This window comes from Sinocyclocheilus rhinocerous, unplaced genomic scaffold, assembly GCF_001515625.1.
Source record: "Sinocyclocheilus rhinocerous isolate Xijiao unplaced genomic scaffold, SAMN03320098_v1.1 scaffold19, whole genome shotgun sequence".
Lineage (NCBI taxonomy): Eukaryota > Metazoa > Chordata > Actinopteri > Cypriniformes > Cyprinidae > Sinocyclocheilus > Sinocyclocheilus rhinocerous.
In genome coordinates, this window is record NW_015638975.1 from 1,536,558 (window position 1) to 1,549,125 (window position 12,568).

General features: G+C 39.8%; 1 protein-coding gene across 1 annotated transcript in view; it reads left to right on the forward strand.

Moving 5' to 3' along the window:
• The window catches only part of LOC107750609 (probable E3 ubiquitin-protein ligase HERC1), a 60,424-nt gene that overhangs the window by 7,039 nt on the left and 40,817 nt on the right, over positions 1-12,568 (forward strand). The window contains exons 7-22 of the mRNA XM_016566099.1: positions 1,240-1,383; positions 1,621-1,748; positions 1,898-2,042; positions 3,410-3,581; positions 3,794-3,928; positions 4,426-4,591; positions 4,684-4,809; positions 4,901-5,113; positions 5,856-6,008; positions 6,129-6,261; positions 6,350-6,541; positions 6,818-7,033; positions 7,148-7,321; positions 10,058-10,172; positions 10,262-10,382; positions 10,603-10,777. Of these exons, the coding sequence (XP_016421585.1) occupies positions 1,240-1,383; positions 1,621-1,748; positions 1,898-2,042; positions 3,410-3,581; positions 3,794-3,928; positions 4,426-4,591; positions 4,684-4,809; positions 4,901-5,113; positions 5,856-6,008; positions 6,129-6,261; positions 6,350-6,541; positions 6,818-7,033; positions 7,148-7,321; positions 10,058-10,172; positions 10,262-10,382; positions 10,603-10,777 (2,508 nt within the window). The remainder of the gene's footprint in view (positions 1-1,239; positions 1,384-1,620; positions 1,749-1,897; positions 2,043-3,409; positions 3,582-3,793; positions 3,929-4,425; positions 4,592-4,683; positions 4,810-4,900; positions 5,114-5,855; positions 6,009-6,128; positions 6,262-6,349; positions 6,542-6,817; positions 7,034-7,147; positions 7,322-10,057; positions 10,173-10,261; positions 10,383-10,602; positions 10,778-12,568) is intronic.

The following is a 12,568-nucleotide window of genomic DNA, read 5'->3' on the forward strand; positions in this document are numbered from 1 at the left end:
ACATCTCGTGTCTTCAGATTGAAGCTGGCCAGTACTGCACATTTGTCATCTCCTCTGATGGTTCAGTCCGAGCGTGTGGGAAGGGCAGCTATGGGCGCCTGGGACTGGGTGACTCAAACAACCAGTCCACTCTTAAGAAGCTGACCTTTGAACCTCACCGTGCCATTAAGAAAGTTTCATCATCCAAAGGCTCAGACGGCCACACATTAGCCTTCACTAGCGAGGGAGAGGTGTTCAGCTGGGGTGATGGAGACTATGGCAAACTGGGTCATGGCAACAGCTCTACCCAGAAATACCCCAAACTAATACAGGGCCCTCTACAAGGAAAGGTACTAAATTCATGCAGTAGTTATGCATCACTTAATCTTTTTGAACTCTCAGAATGTACCTGTGTTTTTAAATGATTAATGTCTTCTGTTGCTTGTGTGTTTGCTTGTAGGTGGTGGTTTGTGTTTCAGCAGGGTATAGACACAGCGCTGCAGTCAGTGAGGATGGAGAGCTCTACACCTGGGGAGAGGGTGACTTTGGTAGATTAGGTATATAATTGTCTATATATTATATTTATTGCACACATTCATTAAAAAAAAAGTTAATGGCTGCTGAAAATTCAGCTTTGCCATCACAGGAATAAAATACATTTTAAAATATTTTAAAATACTAAACGGTTATTTTAGATAGTAAAAAATATTACAATATTATTCCTTTTACTGCATTTTTTATCAAATAAATGCAGAAAAATATGTTTTATATGTCTAAATACATCTTTAGCAATCACATCATTTATTTCGTGGCACAAATTGATTGACCTCAAGCTGGCAGCCAATTAGCTTGCTTGAAATAGTCTGGTTCAGTGTTCACTGTAAGCTGGTTCTGCAGCGTGCTATCAGAATTCCTATAAAAACCCTCCACCTCCCCCAGCTCAACCTGTCTAGATCTGCTAAGGGATTTTGTATGCCTATTTATGCAGCAGCATATCTTATATGCTCACAGCAGTATGTCAACAGATTGGCAAGAGCAAGTCCATACTTGCTCTGCTCCAGCAGTGAGCGTAGAAGACCTAGAGTGCCAGGACCATTTACATTAACATTGTCATATCCATCAACATGCTAAAACTTTTCAGAGTTGTTGTGATAAAAATACATATGTTTGTTAACTAATGCACATAACATTTTATCTTGCTTCATTTTGTGTTGACATTTGTATTTATGTATCATTGATTTTGTTTGTCTACACTTGTAGGTCATGGCGACAGTAACAGTAGGAACATTCCCACGCTAGTGAAAGACATCAGTAATGTGGGTGAGGTGTCCTGTGGAAGCTCCCACACCATTGCGCTGTCTAAAGATGGACGTACGGTCTGGTCCTTTGGAGGTGGAGACAATGGTGAGTTAAGTTAACCTACGTCACTTGTTCTTCTGAAGAGACTTTTGAAAGGGTCCTACTGTATTTGTGGTGTCAGGCACGCACTATACACTTTGCCAGCAGCTGCATCTAGATGTGCTTGAGTTATCTTCTCTACTTTGTACACATCTAGTAATTATTGTTTGTGAAGTTGCTGTGTATATGTGATAATAAAGATTAATGGAAGACTATTACACCTTCACTGTTGTTTATCTGCAGGGAAACTGGGTCATGGTGATACCAATCGTGTGTATAAACCCAAAGTGGTGGAGGCGCTCCAGGGAATGTTCATACGCAAAGTTTGTGCTGGCAGCCAGTCATCTCTTGCCCTCACCTCTACTGGTCAGGTATGAGACATTGCTAAGCCACTATTTATTACGTTTTGATGATAGATTTCAAAAATAAGGGCAATTATGAGTTCATGTTGATTCTAATGTCTCAGTGTGGTGTGTATATTCATTATAAACACACTGTTATCTATGTATTCATTGTGCAGGTTTACGCTTGGGGCTGTGGTGCTTGTCTTGGCTGTGGTTCATCGGAGGCCACTGCGCTAAGGCCAAAACTGATTGAGGAACTTGCCACAACCAGAGTGGTAGACATCTCCATAGGAGACAGCCACTGCCTTGCTTTATCACATGGTAAGGGATCACTGCAAACCACTGAATTGAGGACACAAATCTATGGGTCTATCTGGTATGCTTAAGTGTAGGGATGTAACGATTACCGGTTTGACGATAAATCGTGATAAAATACCCCACGGTTAGTATTACCATTTCATATTTTAATGATCACTATAACCATATTCGATTACCGCGATTTGAACAACTGAGGATAAATAAATACTGTACTGCACAGGGCTCCAGTGTGCGACCAAATGGGCGCATTTTGTGATATTTTTTTCTGCCGGTGCGACTAAATTTTGTGTGCGGTCGCACTGGCGCGACCACCGCATTGTTTAACTCATAAGCGCTGCATTTCTGTTGCATGTGAGAAACCTCAAACGAAACTGAAAGCATAACTAAACCGCGCGACTCGTTTGAGCTGCGCAGCGCTTCGAGTGTAGAGCCTACTCATTTTATTTGTTGTTTGTTGATTTTAAATGTAAAACTTGGTGAAATGATTTGTGTGTCAGTACTTTTCCAGCACATTTTAACAATACCGTGATAATAACTGATAACCGTGATCATTTTGGTCACTATAATCGAGATAAGAAATGTTCATACCGTTACATCCCTACTTAAGTGGTTGGTAGTGCAACAACATGAAAATGAGGCTGTAAGGGTTGGAAGTACAGTGCTTTCAATAGATTGTGCTATTGTTTAACAGCATACCAATTGTTCATCTGGCAAAATGGCTTTCATAAAAAACCTTCAGTAGACAAAAATTTCATAAAACAGTTTTAAAAAATTGTGAAAATTACATGATCTAAGACCTTTGTACAGTGAATGCCAATGTAAAGACTAAGTCTCTCCCTCACAGCTTCATTGTCATCTGTGTTATATTCAGTATGGCACCTAACCTGACTAAGGTCTATGCAGTGCAGTTAGTTTTGTGATTCTCACTTTAATATTTTCACTTTCAGTGTATTGCATAAAGCATTATAGAATTCTATTGTAAACTCCGTAAACAATGGCTGGTGATTAGGTGCTGTTTGTTTGTGAGTCTTCTTGGGGCTGTACTGTAAGGGTTGTGTGAACTGTAGTTTGTGATAGTTGAGAGAGAGAGAGAGAAGGGGGTCAGATTAGTAGCAGAAGGGTATGTACTGAGTCAGACTCAGATAAGATGAAGCAAAGGGGCCTCACACATGATGTCACAGACAATTTGACGCTGTGTACTTAAACTGAACATGTGCTGTTCACGTGCATTGCGAAATGGCCATGCTAGTCTCACACATCTGATTTTCAAAATGCATAAAGCTGAAATGTGACTCGTAAAATTATATGCAGTAATGATGAGTAGTTGCTCTTTCGTTTCATTTTTTTCTGTGTGGATGTTTTTGTTACAGACAATGAAGTGTATGCCTGGGGGAATAACTCCATGGGTCAGTGCGGTCAAGGGAATTCCACTGGCCCAATCACCAAACCCAAGAAGGTGATTGGTTTAGATGGAGTGGCCATTCAGCAGATCTCTGCTGGCACCTCCCACAGCCTGGCATGGACTGCCCTCCCAAGAGACAGGTTAGCAAGTCTGTTGAACCCTTTTATGATCTTTACGTTGCAAATAAATACACAATATATTTAATATGCATTTGTGTTGTTAAGTTTGTTGATTCCTATGGCAAGAAGTTTTTTTTTTTTCCCTTTGTCTTGTTCTGTTTTTTCTTCTTTCTTATAATGAATTTTTTGACATTTCCATATCTAAGCTATTAATCTTATGTGTGTGTATACAGGCAGGTGGTGGCCTGGCATAGGCCATACTGTGTGGACCTAGAAGAAAGCACTTTCTCTCACCTGCGCTCATTTCTGGAACGATACTGTGACGGTATCAACAACGAGATCCCACCGCTGCCTTTCCCATCTTCCAAGTATGTGTTCTGCCACCACCATTGACTTTACTCAGGATAGCACCATATTTAATTTTTGACAGGAATGAAAATGAGGCTGTGAGAAATAGAAGTATAGTGCATTGAATGGATTGTACTGTTGGCATTCTGAAAAACAAAAAAAAAGTTGACAAAACTCTATAAAACAGTTTTGAAAGTTGAGAGCTGTGAAATTCACTTGATCTAGGATCTTTATACAGTCTGTGCCATTGCAATTGCAGTAAATATCTCCTTTACAGCCTCATTTTCATCTGTGTAAAATTCAATATGTTGTCTAACCTGACTAAGGTCTATAGACGAGTGAAGCCTGCCTTGTTTTTTAAATGCATTAAATATCACTGGAGAATTAAAGCTGCTGCTAATGTTGTTTATTTGAGATCAAGTTTCTATTGATTTTCTAACACATCCTAAAGGAATTAAATATTAAGTGTGTGTATTCTTGCACCATGGAGGGAATAAATTTGTTTTGGGGCCAACAGGGAGCATCATAACTTCTTGAAACTATGTCTACGGCTCTTGTCCAATCACCTGGCTCTAGCGCTGGCGGGTGGCTTGGCCACCAGCATCTTGGGACGGCAAGCGCGGCCACTTCGCAATCTACTTTTCAGACTGATGGATGCGTCAGTACCGGATGAAATCCAGGAGGTCTGTGTTTGCTTGTGTTTTTCCACATATTTGTTGCTGTGATGGTTTACTGTGGCCTGTATTTTTCTCTGATCAATGTTTGCATTTTGTAGGCTGTCATTGAGACTCTGTCCGTGGGAGCGACGATGCTGCTGCCTCCTCTGAGAGAGAGAATGGAGCTACTGCACTCGCTCCTTCCTCAAGGACCAGACCGCTGGGAGAGCCTCTCTAAAGGACAGGTACAAGTTTGTGCCTGCTTGTAAAGAATAGACCATTTAAGTTAACTTACAAAAGCATCTGTCAGTCATATGTGTGTTTTTTCTGTCACAGAGGATGCAGCTGGACATAATCCTCACTAGTCTGCAGGATCACACCCATGTGGCATCTCTGCTGGGGTACAGCTGTCCTCCAGATTCCTCTGAACCTCCCACTCTACCCTCCGACTCGACGCATGTGCCTGGCACTCATTCTGATACACATCCTGACACACACTTGGCAGAGATCCTCATGAAAACTCTACTCAGGAACCTGGGCTTTTATACGGTCAGTTCTGCTGATAAAGATCTTGAGGCCGTGTTTGCGCTGACAGCCAGCTTTGTTTTATCTTTATCTTGATTTACACGCTTATGTTAAATGATCGTGTTGCCAGCAAAATGCTTGCTTCACTTTGAGACTGTCATCATTAAAAGTAATTATAATGTGCAGTTTAGTAAGTGACTCAGATGTTGATTCAGTGACCACTTTCATGGATTAAATTCAGTTCGTAGAGTAAAGAATTCATCAGATTGATTCATACCAGTGACTCTTGTTTTTGAAACCTTTTTTTGTGAGTCAATACGCTTGTCTGTTTCTGCATGCAACCTACAAAGACAACTCAAAAGAAATAAATGTTTTTTGCCATTATTTTCCATACATATATTGTATATGTATACCGTGTATATTCGGGTTAATTATTATTTAATTTGCTGTGGTGCATGTCAATCCCTTATGATATTTTTGAGAGCAAGGGCATGCAAAGTATGTTATATTCCATGAGGTTCCACTAAAGCTCTTATCAGCCTAGTGCGTCTTGGACAGGTAAAAATGTAAACACTGTCTTAACCCTTGTGTTGTGTTCAGAACCCTTTCACACTAACGAGATGTAAACTGTTTTGAGATGATAAATTCGATATGGGTACCATTAGTATCTGTGTATTACACTTACAGTAGGAATGCTACATCTGATATACACTTCTGAATGTCTTCTCAACCTGTTTTCCTGTGTTTATGTGTGTTAACCTAACAGGACCAAGCTTTTGGAGAACTGGAGAAGAACAGTGATAAGATCTTGCAGGGAACATCTTCGTCTGATAGCAGCCAACCAGCTCACCTCCATGAACTGCTCTGCTCTTTACAGAAGCAGCTACTGGCCTATTGCCATATCAGCTGTGTTACAGAGGTACATGCACAACCAAATACATATACATATCCACACACAAATTTAATTCTTGGAAAAATCATGTGTTTATTGGGTCTGAGTGGGCTGATTTCCTTCCACATGTTGATCTGTGTTTTTCAGGGCTCCAGTAGTGTGGCCCTCTTCCACAAACACCTGCAGTTATTATTGCCTCATGCCACAGATATCTATAATCGCTCCGCAACTCTTCTGAGAGAAAGCTCTGGAAATGGCAGCGTGCGTGAGAAGCTACGAGGTATATCAGTGTACACTCGCATTTAAGCTAAACTCATTATCTAAATGCCAATGGACCTGCTAATTTTGCCTGTGCTTGTTTGTGGCAGATGTGATCTACATGTCTGCAGCGGGCAGTATGCTGTGTCAGATTGTGACGTCCTTGCTGTTGTTGCCTGTTTGGGTGGCACGGCCATTGCTCAGTTACCTCTTAGACCTGCTTCCCCCTCTGGACCGTCTCAACAGACTTCTGCCTGCCGCCACACCTCTGGAGGAACAGGAGCTGCAGTGGCCACTACATGGTCAGATTTTCACATTCATATGATAAATAGCTAATTTAAGTTTATATTATTAAAATTACAATACACACACTCACACGTGTATGTGTGTATATATATATATTATATATATATATATATATATAAATAACTTTAATCATTTTAAGCAATCTTGTGTGCGCCCCATGGGAATTTGCCCATCCCCCCTGTTTGAGAGCCACTCAACACTCAAGAACCACTCTTTTCACATTCAGTTACTTAACTTCTTAAGACTATTTTTCCTTACCCTTCTTCCTGTAGGCACTCCAGATCTGGTTGATCCAGTATGTGTGTCAGGACCGGCACAGTGCTGGGTGTGGTTGGTGGATCTGGAGCGTACTGTAGCGCTGCTGGTGGGACGTTGTCTCGGAGGAATGCTGCAGGGAGCCCCGCCCTCACCAGAGGAACAGCACACTACCCATTGGCTCAAAACACCGCTTTTTAGTAACGGCTTGCAGACTGATATACCCCAGCTTGGTATGCACATGCACTGTAATTCCCATTATAAATAAATGTCCTATTTTGTTATGAAATGTATGGAAGTAAAAAATTTTTTTGTTAGTTAAAGCTGAAATGGTGTATGTGTTTCAGATGTGTGTATTAGCTCTCTGCTGGAGATGGCTCTGTGTGGAAATGAGGAGCAAAGACCATTTGACTGTCAGTTGCGTGCTGACATGAGTGTGCTGGTTGATTTGTCCCTTGGATCAACTAAAGAGCCCACAAACAGCTTGTGGACAAACATGCAGGACTATGCCATCAGCAAGGGTAGGACACAAAAACAGAACATATATTGAGGAATATGGAAAGAGTATTAAGAATATAATTGATTCACTGATGATTAGCTTTACCTAAGTGCGAAGTGCTTGTATAGTCTCAGAAGTCACACATTAACCTATGCAAACCTTATAATGGTTTCTATTTCTGTGGTATTGGGTAGCCCCACCCACAGTGAAATCTCACTGGTTCAAAATCTTCTAAAGTTTCTTTATATAGCACATTTCATATACAATGGTAATTCAAAGTGCTTTACATAAAAGGAAGTAAAATAACCATAAATAATCACAACAATAAAACAAGGAATTTAAAAACTTTAAAAATTATTTAAAAATTGATTTAAAATTGATTTAAAACAGTTAAAAATAGGAAATGATTATATATAAAATACAGTGCAATCAGTTCGGACGTAGCACAGTGCTCATTCAATAAATGCACAGCTAAACAGATGAGTTTTGAGTCTGGATTTAAATGTGGCTAATGTTTTAGCACATCTGATCTCTTTTGGAAGCTGATTCCAACTGCGGGCGGCATAATAGCTAAAAGCGGGCTCACCTTGTTTTTTGTGAACCCTTGGTATTTCTAACTCGATCCTAATGATCTGAGTGGTCTGTTAGGTTTATATTCAGTGAACATATCTGCTATGTATTTAGGTCCTAGGCCATTGATTTGTCAGAATACTGGCAGCAGCGTTCTGGATGAGCTGCAGCGGTGTAATGGTCTTCTTGGGAAGGCCGGTGAGGAGACCATTACAATAGTCCACCCTGCTAGTGATAAAGGCATGAACAAGTTTCTCCAAGTCTTGACTGGAAACAAAACATCTAATTCTTGCAATGCTTTTGAGATGATAGTATGCTGATTTAGTTACTGCTTTGAGTAACTAAATCAGCATAGATTTAGATAGATATAGATAGATAGATAGATAGATAGATACATGATTCATGTATCATGATACATGAAAATTGCATTTTACTAATGAAGAAAAACAGACGTGAAAGACATATGACAACACTTATAGGATGCACTGAGGAGGAGCCCAAACTACACCTCAGTGGTCAAGTGATGCTTATTGTCCATGACATTGGTACAGATTCTGAGTCATGAACTAATGAAGAAAAACAGACGTGAAAGACATATGACAACACTTATAGGATGCACTGAGGAGGAGCCCAAACTACACCTCAGTGAGTGGTCAAGGCTTATTGTCCATGACATTGGTACAGATTCTGTGTCATGAACAATTCTTTGTGACTATATATTTCAAGTTGGAAAAGACGTTTAATTCCCACTTTAAGTGAACCTTAGTTCCCAGGTCATCTACAAGATCGATTAAAATGCTGATAAATTCAATAAAAGATGAGACATAATCACATGAAAGTATGAAAATAATAAATAATAATAATAAAATTAATAAAACACCTTTATTCTGTGGCACCTAAAAAAATAATTTGGCGCCTAAACTTTTTTCTTATAGGAGCCAATGGCTCCTTACTCTATTTTTTTGTTTGGAGCCCTGTAATTCTTGCAATGTTTTTGAAATGATAGTATGCTGATTTAGTTACTGCTTTGACATGACTACTGACACTAAGGTCTGTCTCCAGAATCACACCAAGATTCTTGACTTGATTTTTAGTTGTTTGACCCCTAGAGTCAAGGTATGCATTCACCTTGAGAACGTCATCTTTGTTTCCAAATGCAACTTCAGTTTTCTCCTTGTTTAACTGAAAAAAGTTTAGGCACATCCAACTGTTAATTTCATCAATGCATTGGCAGAGGGATTCAATGGGGCTGTAGTCATTTGGAGATAAGGCTAGGTAAATCTGGGTATCATCTGCATAGCTGTGATAGGCGATTTGGTTCTTTCTCATTATTTGACTTAGTGGGAGCATATACAGGCTAAACAAGAGTGGTGCAAGAATTGAGCCTTGTGGGACTCCGCATGTCATGGACGTCCACTTATACTTATGCTCTCCTATACTTGCATAGTAACCTCTCCCTTCTAAGTATGACCTGAACCATTTGAGTACCATCCCAGAAACCCCGACCCAGTTTTTCAGTCTCTCTATCTAAAGTATGTTATGATCGACAGTGTCAAACGCAGTACTAAGATCTAGTAGTACCAGCACTGATATTTTGCCAGAATCAGAATTAAAGCGAATATCATTTATTAACTTAATGAGCGCTGTCTCTGTGCTATGATGCGGTCTGAAACCAGATTGAAAATTGTCCAGGTATCAATTTGAGTTTAAGTATTTGTTCAGCTGATTTAAGAACTACCTTTTCAATAATCTTGCCTATAAAAGGAAGATTTGATATTGGTCTATAGTTGCTCAATATGGTGTTATCAAGATTGGGACTTTGTGTCAGTTGTCATTTCTTTTAAATAAATCCATTTGTGTTTCTGAAAGCAGTTTCAGAATGTAGAAGTTCTGTCATAATTAAGCTTCGATCCCTGTGATGGGGCAGAGTATTTTTCCATAATTATTGCTTTGAGGTTACAGTTCAATAAAAAAGCAATTAACATTCATATTCTGTTATGTTACAGCTGGCCATAAACCAGATCTTTATGGCACAAACTATCCTAACTTTGCAGTAATTGGACTTTATAAGAAGTTATTGGTTAAAAGCAGAACTACTTTTGCCATTAGCATTATCCACTTTTCATTTGTGCAAACAAATGTCTTAGATGACATGTTAATTTAGTCTTTTGTGTGTGTGTTTGTGTAGATTGGGACAGTGCATCATTGCCGAATGAGGCTCTGTTAGACACAGTGTCCCGCTTTGTGCTTGCTGTCCTGCTGAAACACACAGGGCTGCTGGGACAGGCGTGTGGAGAGGGGAGGTATGACATTATATTCTACATAACTTCAGAGAATACTACACTGTGGACACTAATAAAGAATTTCTTTCCTATTTTCTGTCTTCCTACAGATACCAGCCATGTAAACTCTTGGCAGAGGTGTATCGCAGTGTGTATAAGGTGCGGAATCGCCTCTTGGCTTGTAAGAACATGGAGCTCATCCAGACCCGTTCGTCATCACGAGAACGCAGAGTATGACTCTTTTTATTTTTTTATTTTTTTTATTATATTATCAATGTAGCAGTTTGATTGAAAACGTAGGATCTTTGATGAAAATGAAATTACAAATAAAAAAATTAAAAAACTTTTTTTATGTTTTTATGTAAATTATTCCTTTAAGATCCTAGAAAAATTCTAGAATTTTTATGTTGGATCCCATTATATGTAATGCCATTTCTTTTTCTGAGTGCAGATCTCTGATAATGTGGACTCTGTGGAGATGGACCCACAGGAACACTCTTTCACCCGAACTATAGACGAGGAGGCTGAGCTGGAGGAGAGAGACAGAGAGAGAGAAAGAGAAGAGGGTCATCAGGAGCAGGAAGATGATGAGGAGGAAAGAGAGCATGAGGTCATGACCGCAGGAAGTGAGTTCTGACACATTTGTGAAGGGCATGTGTGTGTGTGCTGATGTTGGCTGATGCTTTGGGTGGCATTGAGCAAAGTTGTCACTAGGGGTGGGCCATATCATCCCGTCCACGATAATACCGGTATATATTTTTACATGATAAAAAAAGTGTCATATCGCGATATCAATGATATAGCAACGCGATGACGTATGGCGGATATACCTTCCCTAGCGCGCACAACAACAACACCACAAACCCAATAGGTGTGTTCGACTTGAAGCAGCGCTGCGCAGACTAATCGGTGTATGACATCAAAGTATCTCGAGAGTGGTTCTAGAGCATATTCGAGTGCACACTCTTACCTTCAAAAATAGGAGAAAATGAAATTACAAATAAAATAAAAAAAAACTTTTTTTATGTTTTTATGTAAATTATTCCTTTAAGATCCTAGAAAAATCCTAGAATTTTTATGTTGGATCCCATTATATGTAATGCCATTTCTTTTTCTGAGTGCAGATCTCTGATAATGTGGACTCTGTGGAGATGGACCCACAGGAACACTCTTTCACCCGAACTATAGACGAGGAGGCTGAGCTGGAGGAGAGAGACAGAGAGAGAGAAAGAGAAGAGGGTCATCAGGAGCAGGAAGATGATGAGGAGGAAAGAGAGCATGAGGTCATGACCGCAGGAAGTGAGTTCTGACACATTTGTGAAGGGCATGTGTGTGTGTGCTGATGTTGGCTGATGCTTTGGGTGGCATTGAGCAAAGTTGTCACTAGGGGTGGCCCATATCATCCCGTCCACGATAATACCGGTATATATTTTTACATGATAAAAAAAGTGTCATATCGCGATATCAATGATATAGCAACGCGATGACGTATGGCGGATATACCTTCCCTAGCGCGCACAACAACAACACCACAAACCCAATAGGTGTGTTCGACTTGAAGCAGCGCTGCGCAGACAATAGATTTACACTTCAAATTAGGTAGTCTGTCATCGATGACAGTTGCTCATTGGAAAAAGATGGAAAATGCCCTTCATTTTGTTTGCACTAATAAATGCTGCTGCCTGGCAGCTGCAATCACCAATAAAATGTTGTTCCATGTTTTTTTTCTATATCGTCATAAATATCTTTATCGCAAATATTCTTGAAATATCATGATATAATTTTGAGGCTGTATCGCCCACCCCTAGTTGTCACACACATTCTTACACACTTTTCTTTCCTTTTTTTTGAGATCTTAGTTATTACACCTAAAAATTAATATTCGTTAATTGTTTATTTCCCCTCTTATCATTCTAAAACCATATGAGATATTTAGTGGAATAAAACAAAGAATTTTTACATGGCTGTCAATATCCATTAAAAAAATAACAGCATATACTATAGGTTTGGAATGACATGAGGGTGAGTAAATAATGACAATTTTAAAGGGGTCATATGATGCAATTTAAATTTTTCCTTTCTCTAGGCCGCCGTGTGTGACGCTGTGTTTTGTCGTGAAAGCGAAACTACTTTGTTGGCCTTCCAAAAGAGGACATTATAATTTACTGTCCTCCTAAGAGGACAGTATAAGTCATTATAATCCGTAATTATGTCCCCACTGGATGCAACAAATGCGTAGTTTATAATGGGTTTTAATGTTTTTGTTTCGTCGCTCCAGCCGGACAGGGCATCACAGTATGGTAAGGGGCGTAACATTTCCGTCACACGCTTGAGGTATTCGGCCAATCACAACGCACTGGATAGCTGGCCAATCAGAGCACACCTCGCTTTTCAGACCGATGAGCTTTGTAAAAATC